This window comes from Akebia trifoliata, chromosome 5 (assembly GCF_017979445.1).
Source record: "Akebia trifoliata isolate Shusen 1 chromosome 5, ASM1797944v1, whole genome shotgun sequence".
NCBI lineage: Eukaryota > Viridiplantae > Streptophyta > Magnoliopsida > Ranunculales > Lardizabalaceae > Akebia > Akebia trifoliata.
In genome coordinates, this window is record NC_141379.1 from 9,674,525 (window position 1) to 9,700,372 (window position 25,848).

The 25,848-nt window shown below is 34.5% G+C and overlaps 1 protein-coding gene across 2 annotated transcripts; it reads right to left on the reverse strand.

Annotated features, from left to right (window-relative positions):
• Positions 1–326: 326 nt before the first annotated feature.
• ASHH3 (histone-lysine N-methyltransferase ASHH3) lies at positions 327–16,902 on the reverse strand. Of its 2 annotated transcripts, XM_086442739.1 has the most exons (14): positions 16,748–16,902; positions 13,381–13,452; positions 12,377–12,506; positions 11,941–12,049; positions 11,653–11,752; positions 9,698–9,776; positions 9,404–9,575; positions 9,242–9,322; positions 8,971–9,154; positions 5,809–5,836; positions 5,574–5,664; positions 3,126–3,174; positions 2,955–3,045; positions 327–659 (listed from the first exon to the last, which is right to left on the reverse strand). In XM_086442739.1, the coding sequence occupies exons 2-13, from the start codon at positions 13,396–13,398 to the stop codon at positions 2,968–2,970; spliced, it is 1,119 nt and encodes a 372-aa protein (XP_086298865.1). In that variant the 5' UTR covers positions 13,399–13,452; positions 16,748–16,902; the 3' UTR covers positions 327–659; positions 2,955–2,967. The 2 variants fall into 2 exon arrangements, with proteins under 2 accessions (XP_086298865.1, XP_086298864.1); XM_086442738.1 differs by lacking the exons at positions 13,381–13,452; positions 16,748–16,902 and adding an exon at positions 13,311–13,334.
• Between the last annotated feature and the right edge of the window lie 8,946 nt (positions 16,903–25,848).

Genomic DNA, 25,848 nt, shown 5'->3' on the forward strand with positions numbered 1-25,848 from the left:
ATGAAAGAATGAGATACTCCTGAGTTGCATAAAACTCTAGCACAAGAGTTATATCCTATAAAATTACCTACAATCATTATGTTCCGAAGACCCCATAAATAGCTTAACGAATGCGACTGCCCAACCCAACCTTGGATTCTTGGTGAGGTAGGTCTTTCGTTCTCAAAACTTACCCCCCTTGCCTACTATTATTGGTGGAGGGCGAAAAGAGAATCATCGTTTTTTGGTGAGTTAAGAGGTTTCTTAGTAGTATTTTATGAAAAGTGTATCCTAGTTGATCTTTCGAATATTATTTTTCATGATATATCCTATCAATTATATTCTCATGCAAGGTCAAGGATCAGACTTCTTTGAAGAAGAAAAAAATTAGTAACAAATCAAACATTCCAAAAAATCAAAAATTAAAAACAAAAAAAATACATAAAATACAGCAGCAGACCTATAGACTGTTATTACAGAAATCGTGCACCGTAACAGGCACAAGAAAGGCAAAATCTAATACAACAACAATTTGTACATTTGAAGAAATAATAACCTGCATAGAGATACAATTTTGATAAGAGATCTAGCATTGCCCCCTCTAACGAACCAGTCAACAAGAAATCAGCAAAGCCCATTTTGAAAGCAGTCCTACCCGGAAAACGGGCGAGCATCCATACCTGCAAAACAAAAATATCGAGTAATAAAATGTCATTCTAAATTTAGAGCTAAAAAGAAATTTACACATAACTCAAGGACATTTTACAAGCATAGATAGCCAAGGTGACATTAGATACTTCAAGAATAGATAAATAAGGATACAATAGCAAAATTCTCAATATGTCAAATTTGCTTGCCAATGAATGAGAAGATATATTACATTCAATTACCTACATAAAGTCTAATAAATTCTAAATAGTAATAATAATATTTCAATATTCAGGGAGTGTTGGGGGGGGGGGGGGGGGGGGGGGGGGGGGGGCAATATATATGCCCTTCATCAAATGAACGACTAAGATATGAAGATAGTCCTAGAGACCCCAAATAAAACGGATGCTTAAAAATTCTATATTGATCTCTGGGAAACTTGTCTTTCTCTCATCTCAACTGTATGTTTGACAGTCTCAAAAAGGAAAATATTAATCTCAAATGACATTGAGGCTCTCCATCAAATAAACGGCTAAGATAGAAGGATATTTGTAGGGATTTCCAAGAAAAATGGATTCCTAGGAAACTAGTACTGATTCCTAATAAATCAGTACTGGTCTCTTAGAAACCTGTATGTTAGATGGAGAGCCTCAAACTGTGTTTGAGGTCTGAAAATTTGATGCACAACATCAAACATACAATTGAAAGTTCGAGATCAGAAAATTTGATGCACAACATCAAACATACAATTGAGATGGGAAGAAAAAGACTTTGTGGGAGGGAGAGAGATGTCATACCGATGCCTCCTCTTCTTCAAGCGCAGCTGACAGAGGTTAGGACTTAATGACCTTGCCTAATGGTCAAATATTGGACATACATTACCCCCTCTGAGATATTTTAGACATACACCTTCACAATTTGGTGAATATTAGACATTACCCTTCTAAAACTGAGAAGACTCACTAGAAGACAGTGGTTTTTCTATGAGACTACCAAAAAGTAACTAAAATACTCTTTTTCTAAATTCAGCTTAAAGCGGGTAGAGCCAAGGCCCAGCTTTTGACAACATAGGAAAGAATGTAATTCCTTGATTTTCTTCTCAAAAATATTCACCAACAGGACCTAGAAATAGTCATTTGAAACTACAAGGAATAGATGCTGAGAAAAGAAATCCAATTTCTCAAATTCCATTCAGCCTGGATATCACTAATTTCTAAGAAAATGGTTTCCTCGAGACATCTGATTGAAAAGGGATTAGATGGATTGAAAGCTCTAAAACAACTATTTCATGATTTAATGGGAGATTAAGAGTTTTGGGTGTTGAACATTTGGTGTTAAGGTATTTTTAGTTATTAATAAAAAAATATTTATGTAACTTTAGATGAATGGCTAAGATTTGTCACATATAATCTAAGTTAGGTTTTAGGGTTGTGTTTCTTGTACTAATTTCTAAGAAAATGGTTTGCTCGAGACATCTGATTGAAAGGGAATTAGATGGATTGAAAGCTCTAAACAACTATTTCATGATTTAATGGGAGATTGAGATGTCTTGGGCGTTGAACATTTGGTGTTAAGGTATTTTTAGTTATTAATAAAAAATATTTATGTAACTTAAGATGAATGGCTAAGATTTCTCACATATATTCTAAGTTAGGTTTTAGGGTCGTGTTTCTTGTAAAATAACATGTAAGAAGACTTGTAATTGATCAGTAATATGTTGATAGCATTTGAAGCATTGTTAGGACTTGTTATTTTTGGAGTCCCTTGGGATTTACTTGTAGAGATTCTGTGGCTATCTCCTAATTCAACTACCTTGGAAGACTGTTTCCAGTCTTCTTGTAGATTTTCTAATTTTGTATAAAATTAGCTTCTCTATCACTTAGTAGGCATCATCTGCGTCCAAGCTATCAAGATTATAACCAAACGATATCAATGATGGTGTGAAGTCGGGTTATTTTATGTTTCAATTCAAGTCTTGAAATAGGTTCTGGATCGAATAATAGCTCACAAATTTAGTCAAAACAATTTGAAGTCAAAGGTGTATTGAATTCGATAGTATCCATCGAAAAAACAAAGTTAATCTGTCAGTTGTTTGCAGCATTAAACTAAAGACTCTGGATAATAACATACCAACATGTGTCGATTAAAATACAAGACAAACTATCATGCAAAATACAGAAACACTGAGATAATTGTGTACCATGATAAAATAAAATTAAAGGTTTCTTCCATAGAACTTTCCCAAAATCTTCATTGAGAGAGAAGGAGAGAGAACACTGATTAACTAAGCGTAAGAAAAGAGAACGAAGAGTTTAAAAAGAAAATACCACTTGTGCTTGATTACATCACAAGGTTACAGAACTCCCAATCTTGTTTAGACAAGTCAAGATTTTCAGGACTCCCATCCTCATACAAAATCTGCCAAAAAGTACAACTGGATTATGTATGCTAGCAATTTCCCAATAACCTTACAGTGACAAACAGAAAATATCTCTTACCGTGTGTTCTCTAGTAGGGCTGTTGAACCTTTTTATAACCCCAAAACGGCTGGAAATATTTGAAGCATGCAAACAGATTTTTCAGTGAATAGAATTACTGAGAATAGTACATAAGAATAAACTATGAACACCATGTCACAAAAAATTCAAATCAGAATTCAGATTCTGTATCATCATAATCAAGATACCAAAAATAACACACACACACATGAATCCTTGGCTATGGATCTTCTAGTTCTATCTACCAGTTCAGGTGGTCACCAAACAAGGTTTCAACTAGAATTTTAGCCTATACAAAAAACAACACTACTGCAGCTAGAATCCCAATAAATATGAAATTTTGAATGCCACAACAAATAAAATGAGCAAAACGAGAACATACATACGATGAAACTTTCAAATTCTCTTATCTGCCTCCAAGAATGAGAATGTAACCCACTCATACAACTGATAAGACCAATAATAGCACTCATCTCCCACTCAATTTATATTCCCGTCTAAGACCCACATTCAACAAAACCCTATCCCGATCTTCAACCAAAGAATCCACTATGGAGCCTTGCCCAACAATGAAAAGGAAATGGAGCAACACACCAAACATTCGCCCAAAACGAACATCATTGTTCCTCTTGACCTTGAACCATCGAATGCCTTTTATGTAAACCTCATACGTTTTGAATATGCCTTTTCATGTACTAGAGCCATAAAAAACACTAACCACATTGTTATCCCACCCATTGTTCCTACTTCCACACTTACTATCAATCACCTTTATCCAAAAGCTATTAATTTCCTCTCTGAAACTCGATAACAATTTACCAGAGCTTCAAGTTGCTTCCAAGTGCCTAACGCAAAGGACTCCCGAAACTTTCAAAGAAATCTTGGACCAAATTCTCCAACTTGTAGCAAGTAGCAACATTCAGATGGATAGCAAAAAGAGACAAACGGATTGAGAAACTAGACATGTGCTTATGATAAAAATGATTTACCACATTTTTGCTCGTCTTTCCAAATACTAATGTTTATTGAATCGGAGTCGGTCCAAACCTCTTTCAAAGAGGCTTTAAAGGTATAGAAAATTCCTCAGTCTCCCAATCCAACAAATTTCTTCTAAACACCAAGCAACAAATGATTTCATCATTTCTTTAAAAAAAAATTGTGGTCCACGAATAACCCCTTAATCAATAGTGGCCTGGACACTTCACAAAGCTTTCCTGCCCCATGTCATTCATATTCACAAAATCGCATCAGCTCCTCATTCTTTGCATAAATCGATGCATCCTTTGATGGATTCCTCAAATGGATTTTCATAATCCCTTTCCAAATGCAACCTAATAGGATGATGTCAGTTGCTTACAGTTCCAAGCCACATACCAAGATGTGCTAAAAATAATTGAATTTATTTTTAAATGCTCCAATTATGTTATATGCCAGCAGAAACAAAGAAATTGAATAAAAGAACAACGGAATGAAAAGAAAAGGAAAAGAGAGGCTATTAATATATAATTTGAAAAAAAAGGGAAAAAATAATTATTATTATAAATCAGTGTGAGGCATACGCCTCAGTCATGCCTTACACTAACGTGTACGCATTTGAGCACATCTTGGTTTTAAGCTTATGCCTCAGTAGCCTTTTTTGGTTCTTATATGTGCTCAATGCATTTATAATGAGCCTCATTGCCTCGAGGAATAAGCCTCACATGCCTTTTTTTTTTAATGTTCCATCCCTTAGGTAAGATTCCATACTCCTGGTCAGCCTATAACTTGCAAGTTTAAAACTAATAAATAGTTTATTCGTCAAATACGTACCATATTGTATTTAGAAAAAGCATTTGCAAATCAATTTTCGACCCCAAGTTTTTGTGATAAAGCTTTGATGATAATGATTTACAGATCCATTTTGACAAGATACCCAAATCAAAAGAGGGCCCAGCACGGCAGATAGACAAGCCCCAAACCCAGTCTTCAAGCTTGTAGTGTGCAATGCAAGCTATCTTGAAGTATATATGATCCCAAAGCCCATCAGTCTCGACCATCCCGTCGACAACCTTATCACTTGGCAAGCTTTTTAGAATAAAGAAATCAATAGGAGGATGGATAATAATAGTCTCCTATACTCTAGGGGGGGAGCACAAATGACATGGCGCACTCCTAACCAAAGCTGTTGTAAATAAAAATACCACATTAAGGACTTGATTAAGGGGGGAAGGGTTCTTCATCACCCTATTATAAGATATTCAAAACCATTGTACAATCTGCTAATGCCAAAGATTTAGCAAGTACATAGCTATGTATATCATATGGCAATGGAGAATGCTTCAATATAAGACCTACAATTAAAGATCCTCTGAATTTTCTTCAAAATAATACTAGAACAAGAACAAGTATTGTGCAGGATAACTCTTTGTAACATAAAGCTAAATAGAGAATTAGAGATTCCAGGCTTACCTCCTATTGACAGGCTGCACAATTCGAATAACTTTTCCAATACAATCACGGTGAGATGCTTTTCTTTCATTAGGAGTACGTTGCGAGCTTCCTGAGTTGTAAAAGAGATTGTAAATGGATAGTTCAAAAGAAGGCTTCAAACTAACCCCTCTTGTACCATTTGAAACGTATTTCTCAATGTAAAGGCATCGACTAATACATCACTAATACATGAGAGGAGAGGGACTCAGCTTACCTATATGAAAACCTCCATTTGAGTAATCCTTTTGAAAGAACAATTCCTCAAGTTAGTTCAACTTTCGCACAATGATTTATAGAAAATGGTATATATACCGAAAAGAGTAACACAAGCAAAACTAAAGCAGTTTCATGACTAAGTTCAATGCTAGAAAATTAACAAACCATGCAAATATATATAGATCAGCTCAACAGTTCAATATTTGAGACTGCCATGATGACTATTAGCTTTTGAATAGTTTACAGAAAACATATACTTCCATGTACAGTTTAGTCACAACAGCATTCTTCCAATGTGCACTTAAGTTTGCATGAAGAAATATCAAGGAACTAATAGAACTTCTTACTGAAACTACTTTATTTTTATATCAATGTCCATGAAATGGAATAAAGATTTACATTTTATATGCAGATCACAAAATTTTGCATATCTGCATCGCATGACGAGAAAAATATCGTAACACGCTAACACTGATACAATAAACCTGCAGATAAGGAACTACTTGTGTTTATAAAACAGGTTGCTGGGATCCAATCGCTTATTGCAATCAATTATTCATCAAGTGCATATGCTTTACATGTAGAAGTAGGGCATAAAACGGGTAAGACCCGGGTCAGATCTAAATATATCCATATTCAGATCCAGATCTTTATCTTACATTGGATCCAAATCCAGATCCTACTAACTAAGACCATATCCCAGATCCAACTAGTGTCGGATCAGATAATTTAGGAACATTTGATTCTTTCTTATTTAACTTGTAATAAAAAAATTCAATATTATTTTGAGGGGATTCAAGGGCTGAGGAAGGCCCTTGTTGAAGGTTGGGAAATTTTTTTCATATCAGATAATTGGTTAGAAGACGGTCCCTAATCTTCTCTCATACAATTCAAGTAGCCAATGACATTGTAGACGCAATCCTTAAAAATGGTGTAAATTATCTTCCCTTCTTGTTCATGTACACAAGGAACTCTTTTCCTTGGCCTTTATTCCCTCTATTAATAATCCCATTATGTAAGAGTACAAAATTAAAAATAAAAATTCTACCTCTAGGAATAAGCAACTGAAACTATGAACCAAACTGCAGTGCATAGAACACATCTCAGATCATGTATAGGGATGATTGGGAAAATAGATCTTCAAAAGGCTTATGATCATGTAAGTTGGGAATTCCTAGAATACATGATGGGGAGAATGGGTTTTGGAGTTAAGTGGACTAGGTGGATTATGAAATGTGTTACAACGGTGTCTTATTCCATTCTTATTAATGGGAGCCCAGCTGGCTTTTTCAAAGGGTTGAGACAAGGGGATCCACTTTCCCCATTCTTGTTCTTTATAGTAGCTGAAGCTCTGGGTAGGCTATTTAGGAGAGCAGTCAATCTAGGAAGGCTTTCGGGATTTAGAGTGAACGATGGTCCTTGGATTTCTCATTTACAATTTGCGGACGATACTCTGATTTTCCTAGATCACTCGAGGGACCAGGTTAGGGTGTTGCGAGTTTTATTGAGTTGTTTTGAGGCCATTTCTGGGTTGCATATCAATTTGCATAAGATTAAACTTTTCGGGGTTGGAGACGTGGATGATATTCAGTTGATGGCTGCAACTTTGGGTTTTGGGCATGACATCTTACCCATGTCTTACTTGGGTTTACCGTTAGGAGCTCCCTACAATAGTATCAAAATTTGGGATGGGGTGATTGAAAGACTGGAGAAAAAGTTAAGTACGTGGAAGGCTAACTATTTGTCGAAAGGAGGGAAAGTAACCTTGATTAAAAGTACCTTGACGAGTATCCCGGTGTACTTTCTTTCTCTGTTCTCGCTTCCTAGGTCCGTAGAAATCAGATTGGAAAGGTTAATGAGAAATTTCTTGTGGAATGATAAGACCAGTAGGAGGAAATATCACTTGGTCAGATGGAAGGTTATTTGTTTGCCTAAAAAGAATGGGGGGTTGGGAATTATGGGCCTTAAACTAGCTAACAAAGCGCTTCTAGGGAAATGGCTTTGGAGATTCGGTGAAGAGAGGGGTAGCTTGTGGAGGAGGGTCGTTGTGGCCAAGTATGGGGAAAGAAGGCTAGGTTGGTATAGTGGTGAGGCTAAAGGTTCCTATGGTTGTAGTGTGTGGAAGGGGATTCTCAAAGTTAGCAAGGAGTTCGAAAGAGGGATTAGATTTAAAGCGGGGAAGGGGGACAAGATTAGATTTTGGGAGGATAGGTGGTGCGGCACATCGCCTCTAGTAGCTCAATTTCCGTCTTTGTACGCTTATTCTCTAAAAAAGAATCGCTTGATACAGCAGTGTTTGGTTCGAAACGAATCTAGCTCTACTTGGGATTTGGGATTTGGGATTTAAGAGAAACTTTAATGATTGGGAGTTAACAGAGATAGCATCTTTTCTAGATCTCCTACATTCGATTCATCTCAACGAAAGTCAACAGGATAAGTGGGTTTGGATGTGGGCTAAAGACTTGAAATTCTCTGTCAGTTCTTTTTACAAGTGGTTCATCCCTTCCGCGGAGAGATCAGTATTGGGACCCATCATTTGGTCCAAGTCAGTTCCTTCTAAAATATCTTTCTTTGTTTGGTTGGCGTCCCTTGGGAGGATCCTCACGTTGGATAATTTGATTGTTCGGGGATGGATCACTCCAAACTGTTGTCCCCATTGCTTGATGGACAGTGAAACTGTAGACCATGTTTTAATTCATTATTCCTTTTCTCACAATATTTGGTCAACTTTCCTTGGGCTTTTCCATACTCATTGGGTCTTTCCGTGTAAGTTCTCTTCGCTGTTGGAAGAGTGGGCTAACAATGCTTTCTTATCCAGGAAAAGATACCTTTGGTCTATTCTTCCCTCAGCTATTGCTTGGGGGGTGTGGAACGAAAGAAATAACAGGGTGTTCAATAACAAGATGAGAAGCTCTCACGGTAGATTCTTGGAGATTTTGGGTTTCTTGTTTCTGTGGTCTAAACAGAACATAGATTTTAAGGGAGTTACTTTCGATGACTTTCTTTTTAGATGGAACGCTTTATGTAATCATTGACTTCTTAGCTTTCTTTGTTTTGTAGCTCTTTGCGAGGCCTCCTCGGCCTCATTGTATCTTTGCCCCTTCATTAATATATTATACTTATCAAAAAAAAAAAAATCTCAGATCGACAATTCACTTACATATATGCGTCGTCCAGATAGAATTGCTTTCACTTTAGGGGAAGACGCTGCCATCTCACATGCTACTAGTTTTAATGCAGCATCTGAAGAAGACAACTTAGGCTTGCTAGGTTTGGCCCCCAGCTTCTTTCTGCAGCCAAAAGCACCACAATGGCAATCCTGATCTGCACCAAATTGAACAAACCTGCTCATGTCATTAGACTTATTATTGAAAGGAAGAAAAAAAATTAACGTCAAATTCATGAAGACAGTGTCATGGAAGTGACCCTACTGATAATCATAGGAGAGGTGCTCGCCCGTTTTTATGTCCCGAGTTGCAAATATGCCAATTCTTGTTTCGCCATCAATTATCCTAGAAAGAAAAAATTTTAAGTAAGATTAATACAATAATAAATATGGATTACCAACTCGGCAATAAGAAAAAGTAGACAACCATTTCTGCATCTCAGTATTTGGCCGACAACTATGATTTATATATCTTGACTTGTTTCCCTTGTACGTGGCATCAATCACCATATCTCGATTAATTTCACATAAGTAGAAATTGGTTTCTCCATGGTGTTTCATTTTCCAAAGCCTTTCCTCGCAAGTTTTGTCATCGATAACTGAGTTGAAGTGAAAATAAAACAGCATCAGTCACCAGAATTATGTTTCAAAATAAAATTAAGATAAAAACTATAGACTAAATTTTAAAGGGTGAGAATGTGTAACATTTAACAATTGTCACCTTCTCCCACATACTCTATTACAAACTCTCCCCGCTTTATATCTTCATCTGCTACTAACCCAGATCCGCATTTCTCTGTCTACAAGCAATTTCTTTATGCAACCCATCATTATAAGATAATGTACATACAATGACAAACATCCGCACAAACACATGAGGTCGAACAATTTAAAAAGAAAAAACATAAAGGAAATGTTTCCATGTTAGACAAGAAGGAAAGAGAACCAAGCTCATCATCTCCTATAGCATATCATACATATCAAGCAGGACCTATAATGTCAACCAGATAAACTACTATGACATATTGACATCAATGAGTGCACTTCCAAAGAAGACGTACCTTAAAAAAATATAAAATTTACGACAGTTAGAGCAAGCACTGTTGTGCATTGAGTCATTTAGAAGTACCCCCTCTCACACTCACATCGATAATAAATCAATAAATCGTAGTAATGTTACTGAAATACCAAGTTTTGGCCATGTAGTAACATTGAAACTATCGCAATAAAAATAATTGTTTGAGGTGAGAAAGTGGTTGAAGTAATTTTTGCTGGTTCCAATGTTCAGAAGCAATTTTAGCCTGAACACTAGATGCTGCAGAGCTAGGTGTTCTCTTTGTTACCCAATTCATACTAGTCTGAACCACAAACCGGTATGCCAAACCAGTTCTCGGTACGGTTTGTACTGGGTTCGTAAATCAAGCGAACCCCAAACCCACAGAATTTAATTGCGTTAGGCGAACCAAACCAATTTATTGTATTTTTTTCATTGTTTATATTTAGAATTTGGATTATTATATTAATTTGTTTCTATTTAACTTAGAATTTTTGAACATTATAATTGTACCTATGACTTGTATACTTGAATTATATACATGCACAAGCTAGCGAACCAATCTAGGGAACCAAAGCGAACCAAGAAACAAATTATCTCTACCTACCCCTACAAACCGATTTCATTCTAGAGTGGTGAACCACAAACCCGAATTCAAGCCAAGCGGAACCGACGAACCAGGTAACATACTTTTTCTTATATTACATATCGAAAATACACATAATTATTTATCATCCTTCTATAATCTTCACAGGCCCACAGGGTAAATTAGATGGAAAAAATATACTTCCACTATCATCATTACAAACAAAAAAAAAAAATGTCACAAGTTCGTCAATAGGTTTGATTCCCTACAGATGCAACAAATTGGCAGCCTAATGTTGGCCACTTTCACAAGCATCCTTACATAGGAATAAGTTCTCTCTATCATACGTGAAACTTGCTCAACTGCCCAAGTAATATCTCAAAGCTACCAAAGTATTTCACACATACTATACTATGATATTGTTGAGTTTATATTTACCTCCACTCTCAGGTGTGTCATACCCCTGTTAAGTCCCGTGACCATCTTATATTCATAGTTCTCCCCCTCCCCAACAGATAGATCATTTGGGATAGTTGGTTAGCAAGGTATCAGAGCACTAGGTTCGATACGGTCATGGGTTCGATTCTTTCCACCCTTAAGGGAGAGGGGGAGTGTTGAGTGTATATTTTCCTCCACTCTCAGGTGTGTCATTCCCCTGTTAACGCCGTGACCATCTTATATTCATAGTTCTCCCCCTCTCCAACAGACCGGTCTTTTAGAGTAGTTGGTTGACATGGTATCAGAGTGCTAGGTTCGTATAGGTCATGGGTTCGATTCTTTCCACCCTTATGGGTGAGGGGGAGTGTTGAGTGTATATTTTCCTCCACTCTCGGGTGTGACATACCCCTGTTAAGCCACGTGACTCTCTTATATGCATAGTTCTCCCCCTCTCCAACAGATTGGTTTTTTGGAGTAGTTGGTTGGTTGACAAATATAACATTATATTACAGTAGCTACATAAGACAAATCATGAATTTCTCTCCTCCTGATCTGTGAGGTAAAGAATGAAACTAGAACCATCCTTGCAAAATCATACCTTCACTAACTTCATCTTCTTCACGGGTCGTTGGTGAAATGGTTTGTTGAGACAGGAACTCCCGCACTTACAACCCGATGAACAGCTGGACAGTAGCATCCTATAGAAGAAAGGCATTCCAATATTTCACATAAATTTATATGGAAAATACAGAAACTTAAGAGCAAATTTTGCATCTAAAAGATTAGGGGAAATTATCATAAACAAATTCATAGTAGATCCACAATTCGTAGAAACACTAAAATCATACTAAATTGAGCAGGCATGATTGGTCAAGACAACACTTACCCACATAGGCAATCTCTACCACACACACCAGATCCCGCTGACGGGCTGCAAGCACAGAATATGCCATCATCTTCAAGACGCTTTTTAATCCTTTTAGTAAGATATATATCTTCACTGAGTCAATACCAACAAAATCTCATAGTATAAACCAAAAGAAAGCCGTAATAAAGAAATACCTTAAAAACTACAATATATTGAACGTATATCAACTTTGCAGTTTAAAAAAATCCACAGATAGCAAGGGAGAAAAACAGGATTAAAAACGTACGACTTTGATTGTTGAAGAAATTTAGCCTAAAGTTATATGGTTAGAAAAGGTTTTCATTAGATAAGACAAACTGATGGTAGTTATTACAATCACTGTAATGGTGGTGGTGGTGGAACACTATTTCGTATTTGAACTATAAGACTTCAAAACTATGGATCATATGGATACTGCGCCGTATATAGGTGTAAGGCATGGGTTTTTGTTTCTTCAACCAGTCAGGAAGTTGAAACTCAACAGGACTTCCAACTTCTTTCAGCAACTTGTTGAAAACGTGCCCAATGTAGCTCTGTTCAGGAATCTGATCCAAAAGAAAGAGAAATGCTAAGAATGCAAGACCAATCACAAAAGATAAGAGCAAGATAGTGAAGATCATATCATATAAAGTAAAGGCCCAGAAATAAATCTCTTCAAACAACAATTCCTTTTTTTTTACCAAGAAAACATTCAATAAGTGTACAAAAATAAAATTCTATTTAATAACAAGGTATAATAAACAGGAATGCAACATTATAAAATAGTACTTTCTAATTCTAAAAAACAAAAACAAGATAAATAAATAAAAATTGGACTACAAACAATTACTTTGGTAGGAAACTCGTTAATGGATCAGAGATTTGCAATGATGCCATGTATGAACATGAGGATTAAAAAAAAAATTGCTACCATAGCATGTACTCATCAGACTGTATTGACTCCTATTCTATTGTCCACGAAATCAGAGGTGTGCAAGAAACAAACAATTTTGGAGAGTTTCGATAAGTTCAGATCACACCTATGATGATCATCCATGAACTTGCGGATAGTCTAAATTTGAGTTTTCCCACAAAAATAAGGAAAAAGTTATGGTATACCAACAACTTCGAGACCCTTAAGAATGTTGAAGAAGACATGAGTGGCATTTTCCATGTTCAAAGTCATTAGTCAACCTAACCAATTATAGTCATAATCGAACCAAATATAAACATGTACACTCATTCAAAGCATGTCATTCATGTGATAAGCTACCTAATCTCAAGCATCCTAAAGATTTCCAGAACCTCCTTTAGTATGTAAAGATATTTCCGGAAAATTTGCACCACTAATGCAGAGGAAAGAAATTTACTTTCGGCATCAGACTATTCCCATGATGAATCACGATGTTCAATTGCAAATGAACAACAATTTTAACCAACCTTCTTCATAGCAGGCATGGCATATATCCACTTCAACTGGAAAATGGCCTTATGACAGTGAACAAGATTGACCTAAACAAAAACCAACAAAGGCAATATCACAAAGGTTAGTTTTGTAGATAGCATGACAAGAATCACAAATGCCACTGAAAGTGTGCACATTTACCAATGAAGGGTACAGAGATATACATTGCAACACAACTCATTTAAGCAAGTCAAGGCAACACAACACAACTAACCAATATTGATGTTTACTCTTTGATAATATGTAGGTCGAGCAAGTCAAGGCAATTGTTTTGAGGCATTGATAAGGATAGATTTTGGAGTGAGCCAAGACCAGTTTGAATTATGTTGCCCAACCATGAGGGTAAAATATTCCCCAAGGTTTCAAAGAGGAAGACCTTGCAAAAGTATGTTACCCAAATATGCCAAGGATATGACTAATACACATAAGGGATATTATATTTACAGTTAATATTGAAGTACAAGAATGGATATAACACCACTTTCAAGTGTCTGGGTAAAATAAATTAGTTGTCGTTTACAGTTGGCGTGCTCGACAAGAATGCTTTATTTGGATTTATGTGAGACAAGTATTACTTTAATGGACGAAGTCATCAATAAAAAAGCTTGAGTTAAGAAACGATAGAGCAAACGTATACCTCGATGAAGTGACATTTCTCTGTAAAAGGAATGGATATGTAAGGCAGCGAAAATCATATTGGCCTATGCCATACACGTTATATTTATGTTTGGGAGTAAAAGATGAGCATGCAATCAATACCCACATGCAATGGAAGATCATCGACAGATAGTCCATTCATCAAGATGGACCAAATGCTATAATAGTGATCCAAATCAATTTCATCAGATAGGGTCAAATAGAGCTAGATTGTTATAACAAAGTGTTTCAGACCAATTTTGAAGGTGGGCAAACAGGAAATAAGGGTTTCATCGTGACATTGAGATGATATTATCAGGACACCGCCAACACTCTTGGAGCATTCTTTGAACAAAAGAAAACGAGTTTTGAATAGGTATGATCTTCCAAGGCTTTTGGTAATATTATCATAATCTTCTAAAGTTTTCCAGTATCCCAAGAAAAGATATGAAATTGAACTTTTGGAAATAAAAATTTGATATATTTATCGATAACTAATAACTAGATAGTGTAGGTGGGTGTCTTATTTAAGTCAAGTAGAATCAAGATTAGATTACAAAGAAGATCAAGATTGAATATGATTATGGGTCACTAAGGGAATTTTAACTAAGTTGAAATTAGGGATCCAACACTTGGATTACCAAGCGTCCAAATTTCCAAAATTAAATGATATGTCAATCAAAAACTTGGAATTTTCATAGAATTAGTCTTGTAGCATTAACGTTAGAACCCACCTAGAGTGACAAGTTTTGAACGATGTTTGACTTGCCAGCATGAATAATTTTTTAAACAATACTCCATGAGATCTTGTGTTCTTAATTACTCACATTTGTTGAAGTATGGCTCAAAAATCAATAAGGTCCAATCCAAGTGTGTATTTTTGGGTCGATCCAAGGTAATTTGGGTAGGGCTTGTAACTTATGTAAGTGGCCCACCTATGTGGTGCTTCAAAAGGGGATTTTGTTTTCTTTTGAAAGAAGTTTAACTTCAAATCTAAATCTTTTCTAGAGAAGAGAATAGAGAAAGAGAGAAAACCCAAGAGAAGAGATGTTGAGAGGTTTGGGAAGATTGAGATCTAACAGAAAATGAAGTTAAGTGATAGAGGAGTTTCCTTGTATCGATTTGCCCCGTTTTCTTCATAGTAAAATCGAGCTCCAACATTCATACCTCCGTGGATTCACGTAAAATCTCGTGTTGTGGGTATTGTGTTCTTACTCTTTTTTTGTGTGGTTGTTTATCTTCTTTGCATTTGCCACCATTAGTTGGGTTATCCTTCATTGCCATTATCAAACAAGGTCTTGGAAGGTGTGGCATATAAGGTGTTTAGTGAAATACCTAATAGGTGTTTGGTAAAACACCAAATTATCAAATTACTAAGTGAGCTTCACAAAGATGTTCACATACACAACAACATTTTGCACACAATTGACATGGTTATATTCACTATTTACTTTTTGCTTAACAGAAGGATGTTACATCAATTTTTTTTTTATTGAAAAAAAAAAAAAACAAACAACATCAGAAAGTTGTCATCAGGATTCCACCCTAGGAGAATAGGTGGGCAGACACAACTTTATCAGGGAGAATTATTTCTCTTGACTGGTATTGATCTGAAATACACAACTTCAGAAGGTTGTGTCCTCAGGATTCCACCTTAGGAGAATAGTTGGGCAGACACAACTTTATCAGGGAGAATTATTTCTCTTGACTGGTATTGATCTGAAATACAAACCTTCAGGGTTTGTATGTGAGGTAACTACATATTATAGTGTCGTATCCAAATATAGGTTTATAACCCATTTTTGTTTGTTTCACAGTTGACCCCATGAATTAAAAAGATCTAAAATTTACTTGGTGGGTTGATTTTGGCTTTGATTCACCAATTAAGACAGGTATTTGGTTCACCTACTAGTACTGCTCTAATGAAATCTATCTGGGTCACTTATGTGTGTAAGCGCTAATTATATTAATTGGATACGCCTTCAAGATAGGATCAACCTATCAGATTCTCATGTTTCAAATAAACAATTTGAAAATATTAAAATCCCACAGTTCAATCAGTAACTTGAACTTGAAGGGATGATTATGGTTTTCAGATTCATTAAATAAACCCTATGTGTTATGTCAGTTATTTGTTGCATTTTTTTGCCTCGAAAGGATTATTGGAGTCAAGACCTCTTAATTTTTAGATAATAAGGTTATGTTTTTCTAAGGATACTTTTGGTGGGATTTCCGGAATTTTGTAGGGATTTCTGGTATTGAAAATGGTTTCTTGGATTGAACATCAAAAACTGATGATTTATCCACAAACCCATCCTTATAATCCTGTAAATCATGAATATTAAGTCTGAAAATTCAATCTTGAAGACGCAGATAAGAGAATTGAACCAAAAGGCTACAATTTCTCAATGAGATCGAAAACCCACTAAATTAAAAAGCGAATTTGGCTTTTTGGCTGTTTTGAGAATTACAATTCTCACATCAGAACTGATACCTTCATAAGCAAAACCCATAACATACCCATTCACATAAAACAAGAAACCAAAAAAAGAAAGAAAAAAAAAAAGCAAACCCTAGATCGACTTTCAGTATAATATGCCATTTAATCTGAAAAAATAAACCTCTAGATCTAGGGTTTGTTTTCAGAAAGAATCAAAGAGAGATCCGAGAGACAGATAGAGAGAGAGTGTGTGTGTGATTATGTACCAGAGAGAGAAATAGAAGGAGAGAGAGAGATGAACTCGATTTCGAATCGCAAAAACTCGCAGTTGGTGTGGAGGCTTCGTTGTGGGGGTGGGGAGAGATGGGGGAGTTTGGGACGTTTGAACTTTGAAATTTTGAATGTCCGACACTTTCGGGTGCAAAAATAAGGTTTTATTTAGTGGTTTATGGCCATTGGATTCGGGTAGTTATCATCACAGATCCTATCCGAAATGTGGACGTATATCTATATTATATCAATAAGATGTATGTCTCATGTTTGGGTCCACCGAAATGTGGTCCAAACGTCTTGAGTCTTAGATTAGAATTCCTCCAACACATTCCATATTACAAGTTGATTGGATAACCATTTTTGAATCTCTATCTTAATCCTACCATGTGCACACTTAATAAGAGGAAGAGTCTTTGTTACCTCCTTCAAGCCATGTTGTCTCTCACTCACTTACTCACTCTCTCTCTCTTCATAATCTCTTGACATCAATTATAATCGTAGATATTTAGGTTTTGTTCAAGGCGAAACCAGAGAATTTCATTTGTCGGGGTGAACTAATAGTGCGAAGATGAAATTAAAAAATATATAGTATACCAATTTTCAGCGGTGAACATTTGAGCTATTCGGGTTTAGTTTCTGGTAGTTCACTTGAATTGAATAAGGCAGTTTAATAAATGCCTGCATTAAATCCTCAATTCGTACGAAATCTAGAATCTCATGATCCTCTGCAGGGTTGGAGGGTCGAACTAAGCGTTCACCTTCTCTGTCGTTGAATAATAGTGGCTTGATGTACCCAGGGTTCCATACGGTCTGTCCACGAAGTTGATGACGTTGTTTATGATGTCCTCAGGGACGACAGTTCAACTGCATTTTCCTTCATACCTAAGGAAGATGATTGGAGATGCCGGTGGTTTGGGGAGGAATTTGAAAAAATTGATTGTTTTTACTATTAAAACAATAAGTGGAATTAGAAGAAAAATCTTTTAAAAAATGAGAAAATATGGTTTATTGACTTTCTTAAAACTCAAACTCTCATAATAATGTAGTGGAGAAAACGAACCTAGTACAAACCCTAACAATTAGTCTTATGTCATTTTGACCAAAATAATATTTATTTTGAAGAAAAAAAAATTCAAAATTATCAGATAAAATTGATTTGACTCGATGAATTTTAAAATTATGATTTATTAAAGTGTATGACAGGTTAGTGAAACTGTGAAATAGTTTTTTTGTCCCCAAGATTTCATATATAAAAGAGTAAGTCTAGCCTTAAAATGTTGTTGAGTTCATCTTATGGCATCCTAAAACATGATCCAATGCCACGGGGATGTAGAGGACAAAATTCTATGACTTCAAATAAAAAAATACTAAAAAAGGTTTTTTTTTTCCTATAGTTAAATTTTAATTTTCATTTTGGGAGTACAATAGTTATTCATTCTCAAAACCTTGGATCAAGTGCCAAAAAAGTTATTTTTTTGAATTTTTCTTTTCAAGGATTGAGTTTCTTCATCAAATCTAGAGGGTCATGTGTTGGATTGCCAATTTGTTAATCCATTTGTTTTCAACGACCCTTGGTAAGATTTAACCTTACCAAGTTAGTAAGGAAAGCATTTCTTTATAATAATAAAAATGGGACAATGACCGCAAAGACCTATTTTTTGAAAATATATACCAAAAAGTCTCTTCTCTAAAAGGCAAATTTACCAAAATATGCACCACATTTCGACTATTTACCAAAATGGTAAACTGTCGCAATTAATTCCAAAACGGCAATTTTATTGTTTTCGAATTAATATTTTTTACCAAAACGGTAAAAACAGTAAAATATAATTTTTTTTTACCGAAATACCCTTTTTTATTTTTTGACTAAAATTACGAAAAAATCATCTTCTCTTTCATATTTCTATTTATTGTTGGGAAGATTAAAAAGAAGAGAAATATTTAGTTAGATTTTAATTTATTTCTAAGGTTAAAATGGAAAATACATATGTAAAACAAAAAAGGGTATTTTTCGGTAAAAAAATTTTTACATTTTACTATTTTTACCGTTTTGGTAAAAAATATTAATTCCGAAAACTATAAATTACCGTCTTCAAAATTAATTGCTATAGTTTACCTTTTTGATAATTAATTATGAAAACTGTACCGTTTTGATAAATTTCTCTAAAAAATATGGACTGTTTAGTGCTTTTTTTATTATCAAATATTAGTCTAAAAATAATTTTTGAAGAAAAATACCATAACTACCCTTTCAACAATTTTTTAGGTTTTAAAGAAATTTTTTTATTTGAGAATATTTTACGGACTCCTATGTTTTTAAATTAATGACAAGCCCCTTGATTATGGTCATCTATTACATAACAATAAAAAAAAAAGATATAAATGAAAAAAAATTATTGTTTTCTTCTCTTCCCAAAACTAGTAATCTTTAACTCACATAGATGATGACGATGACTACAACAAAGATGATGATGGAGATGAGAACGGTCATCATCACCATAAAACTGATTTGATCTATGTTTGTTAGATTTATTAAGTTATATAAATAATTTTCAATAATTAAAATATAATTTTAAAACTCGACTTGAATGTTTATCGATTTTATTCAACTCAAAAACTAGCAAAACGATTTAAATGAGTCAAATAAAATTATATTAAATTTATGAATAGTTTTTAATAATTAAAAATATTTATTTTTTATTTTTCACGAAAATATTAATAACCAAATAAATTTGTCAAGTTTTTTATTTGACTCGGTATATTTTTAGATCAAACTACTTTATAAGAGCAACTCCAACTGGCGCTTTATTCCTGACATCCTCTTTACTATAAAGAGTCAAATCACAAAAAATCGATCCTACATACTCTTTACTGTCAAATGTTAAAGTAAAGAATGCGGAAATCGAGACAAAGACTTACTGTATGTAGCGAGTTGCTTTGGCTCGTTATAATTAAAAATATAATATAAAAACATAAAAAAATAATTTCCTTCCTAACTTACTAAGATTTAAAATCTTACTAAGAGTTGTTGGGACCACATGGATTATCACATATACAATCGATCACAACATCCTTCTAGATTTTATGGAAAAACTCGTATTCACATAAAAATATTTAATTTTTGAGCTTGATCCAAGGTGTTGTAATAGACAGCTACCGAACTCCCAAAACTTAAATTATAAATCAACAGTGAAAAATAATGTTTTTTTTTCAAAGTTCTTAGAATTTCGTTCTCTAAAAACCTATGGCATCGGATCATGTTTTTGAATTCCAAAATGTGAGGTCACTACTCTTATTAAGATTTGAGTCAATTTTCAACTAATGAAAGATTTGTTGAGTATGTTAAAGCACCCAACAAATTTTGGACTAGCTATAATAACATTTGTCAGATTTTGACAAAATATGCTCTTTATTGTAATGAGTATTGTTGGAAATGCTATAAAGTTGTTAAAAAGAGTATTTCAGGTATTTTTCTTAAAAGAGTCTTCAAAAGATCCTTAATAGATAAATATTTTATTAAGTGGGACTTAAATGGTTTGTATTGTTTATTAGGGGACTAATCAGTACATATTCTCAATGAAGAGTCTGTCACAGTCATTGTCCCTAAAAATATATTGTGTTGGGGACACATCACCGTCCATACGTAGCTCAACCCTTACCTCTGTAAAAAGTTGTTTAATCTCAAGATTTTATATAAAAAATATTTTGTGGGGCCCACACACAAATCTACACTTGGTTTGGCGGCTTGGACCCTTGTTTGTAAAGTGGGTTATGTATGTAAAAAACATTTTTTGATTTTTTGTGTTTACTATGCCCCCTTGTCCTTAGGAGTGTCAATGGGTACCCATTGTCCCTAAAAATATATTGTACACGTAGCTCAACCCTTACATCTGTAAAAAGTTGTTTTATCTCAAGATTTTATATAAAAAATATTTTGTGGGGGCCACACACAAATCTACACTTGGTTCAACGGCTTGGACCCTTTGTTTGTAAAGTGGGTTATGTATGTAAAAAGCTTTTATTGAATTTTTTGTGGGTATTATGCCCCCTTTGTCCTTAGGGGTGTCAATGGGTACCCATTTAACCAAAATCGAATATCCTGATTCCAGATCCCTTTTTATTGGAACCGATTAGAGTCGGGTCTAAAATGGAACTGAACCGATAGGAACCGAAATTGTTAGGTTCTATCCAAAGGATATCCGTGGGTATTTGGATTCGATTTATTTTGTCATTTCTTTCCATACTATAGATGATTTAAGGTATTTTTTATTTCAAAAATAAATGCATGTTATATAAAATTCTTCAATTTTTCATATAAATTATTGATTGAAACTTAAAATGAGTTACTTTTTTAAAAAATTACTGCTTTTAACAAAGATAAATTTTTATTTTTGAAAAAAATAATTAATCTGTGTCTTAATTATAACAAATTATAACCAAGTTAACAATTTTGTCGATAATATGTTAATTTTAAGGAAATTTTTTTTATAATGATTGGAAATACTTTTTTTTGTCATTTGGTTCTTGAGGACCAGAACCGATGGGTACCCGTGATTTTTGGCGGTTCTGGTTACGGTTCCAGTTCCAGTTTCATTTATTTTGGAACTTGACTCGAAACTAACAAGAACCGGAACCGAACTAATATAATGGTTATGGTTCTGACTTGCTTAGGAATCGAACCGGAACCAACCCATTGATATCCCTACCTGTCCCTATGTAGTTCCACCCTTGGGTCTATTTGAAAACCAACTAGTGTTAGAGAGTTCGCAACTAGTAAAGATTTGTAAATTTATATAGGGTAAGATTACTTGCACCCACTTTTTGAGACATTTACACTAACTAAAAAAACAACAAATCGGTCCCATTAGTATTAGTAGTTGGACCCACCATTACAACTAACCATTTGAAATTGAAATCCCTAAACTTCTGCTCGTGTCATTTGGGAAGACGAAGAGAACTCCTCTCAACTCTTCCATTTTTTTGTTGATTCAAGGTCCAAAAGTTATTAAAAATCATTATTTTGACAGATTATGGCAATGGAACTTGGTTGCTAATGAAATTTCATTCCATCTTTAGGTTTTCTCATTGATTTATCAAATGAATGATTCCCAAAGAACTCAATCTAAAAAGGGAAATAACTCGATTAAATTACTACAGCTAAAATGAATAGAATAGCTCAAAAGTTGTAGATAAAATTTGTATCTTTCCATGCATTTATCGATTTTTACTTTTGTGTTTTATGTTATACAAACAAACTTTGTGTCAATAGGACACGCCTAACATTGCTTAAGCCATGTCGACGTATAGTTTTCAAGTACAAAAAATATGTCGACATGACACATATAACATAGCTTAATGTGATTTTTGGTTGAGGTAAATTTTATTTAACAAGACTGTAAAAAGGTTGGAGATAATTTGCATAGCAGTGACACTATCACAACATAATAGTTTCTCAAAGAAAAAAAATGAAAAAAAGACGCAGCTAGAGTACCATAGTTGTCTATGTTACATGGCCAGTCAAAGAACATCTTTGCATGCCTTAATTATTCACTTCCCTTCATCATCACCGAACAATGACGATCTTGACTCGTACCTTGACACGTTTTATACAGATATGCCCATGATAATCGTGCATGTATTTCCTTTCTTTTATATGTAGATTTCAATCTCCCTATCACTGTCTTCCTTGATTTCCATTGATTCTTGGTTATTGTCAGACTACATGAGATCTTGAATATGCCTCTGATCAATTTGCATCACTGCACATTCTTCATTGACTTTCATTGGGTCTTGGTCATCCCCATCAACAAACATCACAATGTCTCTACATGAGATCTTGTCTATGCCTCTAATCAATTCACATCGTTGCACATTTCTCATCGACTTTCATGTGGTCTTGGTCATCCTCATCAAACATCACAATGTCAATTTTCATAAGGGTTTGCCCTAACTCATGGTTGTAGTCAGGTTGCATGGGATCTTGTTTATGCCTCTGATTAATTTGCATCATTGCACACTTTTCATCAACTTCCATTTTGTTTCGATAATCCCTATCAAATATCATAATGTCTATGTCCTTATCATTTTCCATAGGGGCTTGTCCTATCTCTTGTAAGCATTAGTGGAAATCGTGGATCATCATAAGCATGGGGATTTTTAGATTTTTTCAATGTACGTAAATATTGTCGAAAGTTTATTTTTAGTCATGTTTCCTAGGAATCGAGGTCTCTAAGTAAAAAAATCAAATATTAATGGGTATTTTAATCATTTTTGTAATTCTTCGTAAAATTCTCTGTTTTCATCAATTTTAGTCTCGTTAGACTTGAAATTACATTCCGAGCACAACATTGGTACTTTCAAGACATTTTGGAGGCGTGGGACCCATGAAAGGTATTTTTGTTATTTTATCTATTTTTTGTATTTTGGCGACTTCTTTTCAGTTCCAATGTGATTATTTCTAAGTTTAAATGTCATATTTTCCTAGCATTGCGGTGTCTCTAGGTTATCTAAATGTGTGGTGAACCTAAGCGTACTTACTTGCTACGTTGAATGCAAATGTGTGGCGATCCTAGACATGCCTAGTTCTATGTTGATCGTGTCAAGGAAATAAGAGGGGGAAATTAGAAGGATTGAAAGGGGATAAAAATGGGAGATGGTCGTTTACAAGCATCCAAAATTTTCACATATTTTGGACTCATCATTAGGAATCCATAGTAATAACGGATTGTCGAATCAGGCAGATGCAAAAATGGGGTGTTTACAACTAGCCATGGAACAAAGACAACTATGATAATAGCTATAAGTCCTTTACATTTTTTTTTCTTTGAGAAATTGTTATGTTGCTCTAGTGTCACTGATATGTAAATCATTTCCAACATTTTTACAGCCCTGTTAAACTATTGTTAAACCCAATTTACCTCAGCCAAACATCACCTACAACCCCTAAAAATAACAATCAAACAGTCCCATTCTATGACCCTAGTTGAAGCAAACATTACCCAAATCTTGGTAGTCCGAACCACAAACTGGTACGAACAAGCCAGTTCGAGTTACGATTCATATTGGGTTCGTAAAATCAAGTGAACCATAAACCACCAAATTTTGATTGGGTTCGGCGAACCAAAGTATTTGGTTCGGGGAATCAAACAATTTAGTTAGATGAACCAAACAATTTTTTAATTGATTTGATGAACCCAAAAAAATTATTATATTTTATTTCGATTTTTATATTTAAATTTTGAATTCTTGTATTAATCTATTTATATTTAACTTTAAAAATAATAATAACATTATAATTGAACTTATAACTTGTATACTTGAATTATTTAAATGCACAAGCAAAACAAGCTAACGAATTGAAGTTGGGAATCAAAGTGAACCAAGAAAGAAATTATTTCTACTTAGCCCTATGAACCTTGTTCATTCTAGAGTAGCGAACCTCGAACCCAAATTTGAACCCAGCGAATTGACAAACCATGTAACATAGGTTAAACCTATTCAGTTTTTTTTTTTTCATTCTATTGATCATAAAGCTGCTGGAATTTTTTTGTGATTGTGCCTAAATTTAATATCACAAATGATCTCTTCTAGGTAGTCCCCATTAAGCTTTAACCCTTGGTAAAAATCTTTAAAAGGATTAAGAGAAATTGAATTGTTATTTAATATTACAAATGAATGGTTTTACACCATTACAAGGAAATGGATTTATTAAACTTGTCGATGTTTACCCTCTAAGAGTAAACTCACCATTCATAAATCACATTATCATATTAAGAACCTTGACATAATCAGGATATTGAGAAAAGTAGTATTTTGAGAAAAATTTCATTCTCCAAATAGAATCTTTCTATATTGCAATAGAATAGCAAGCCTCGCTTCTAATTACAGTTGAACCATCCCAGCCATGGTTTCAAAACTCGTTTGAGACCAAGATGTATTGCCCAAGTCGTCTTGATATCAGGCATGGACGAGACGGACAAGTCAATTTTTAAGAAGAGATCGATATTAAACCCCACGTTCATTTTTCATTTTTTTGAATAAGACATCTCAAACATATCGGAAAACTTGTCCGAGACGACTCAGTATCTGGCATGGATGAGACGAGACGAAACCGAGTTTTAAAACCATGATCCCAACACCTTAGATTAACATAGTTGATCCTATTTTCCGAACCGCACTTTGTTGGCCCAACTTTAGACCAAATGAAACTACCCTAAACCATCGCCCAATCTTATTATCACCCATAACTTAATTGCAATCCCATCCTAAGCCTATTTGAACTCAGTACCCCTTACATTTTATCCCTATTGCAAAACTTTGTGGCTATTTCTTTAACATATGGCCAATTGGAACTGTTGAACCTTTCACTATAACCAACAATAGATCTTTTGGGCTTAGCTAATACTTGAAATCCTTGAAATGGCTAATATAATTCAAATTGGCTATTGAACTAAGACCCTAGGCTACTGAAGTTACAGAATAATCATTCACAACGATCTTTCCATATTTAGGGAAATAGGACTATACTTAGCCTAGAATTATTTTTTTGATTCTCTTTAATTTATGGTGAGATTAGATTCTTTTTATGAATTTTCTTGTTCTTGATAATTAATTTTGATCTTAAAATTGTCATTTTAGGTTAGTTTCATGGTCTTGCGTCAATTATCAAACAAAGTAACCATGTTGAATGATTCCCCAGGAGCTGCTGACATGGAGCTGAGTGGGCTGCTGATGTTTAAGTTGTTAAAGTTTAATAAAACACATTCTGAATTGAAGTTGTCAAAGTCTGTTAGGCATGACCTACTCTTCTACTATTTTATTGGAAGTTTCTGTTATGTAACTGCAGCAGATTTAGCTGCATTCTTTATGCTTTTTCTGTTTTGATAAGCTGTATAAATAAGTGCTTTGATGATCAATAAAATTACAGCTGAAGAAGTCTCAAAATTAAGTTTGTTTTTACCAGCTTTTATACTTTATTTCTGTCAAAAACCAACAAATTGGTATCAGAGTCATCATAAGTTCTTGAGAGACCTGTGAGGTTGAGTAAGCCTAACCACTTACCTTAAACACTTGCTTTAAACACTCACCATCTCCC

What these genes read in the sequence shown, in the direction of transcription:
- ASHH3 (XM_086442739.1), bottom strand. An exon ending in GGTAGAGATTGCCTATGTGG is followed by an intron (nt 11,753 to 11,940) that starts GTAAGTGTTGTC and finishes TTTCTTCTATAG; the next exon opens with GATGCTACTGTCCAGCTGTT. An exon ending in AATAGAGTATGTGGGAGAAG is followed by an intron (nt 9,576 to 9,697) that starts GTGACAATTGTT and finishes ACTTCAACTCAG; the next exon opens with TTATCGATGACAAAACTTGC.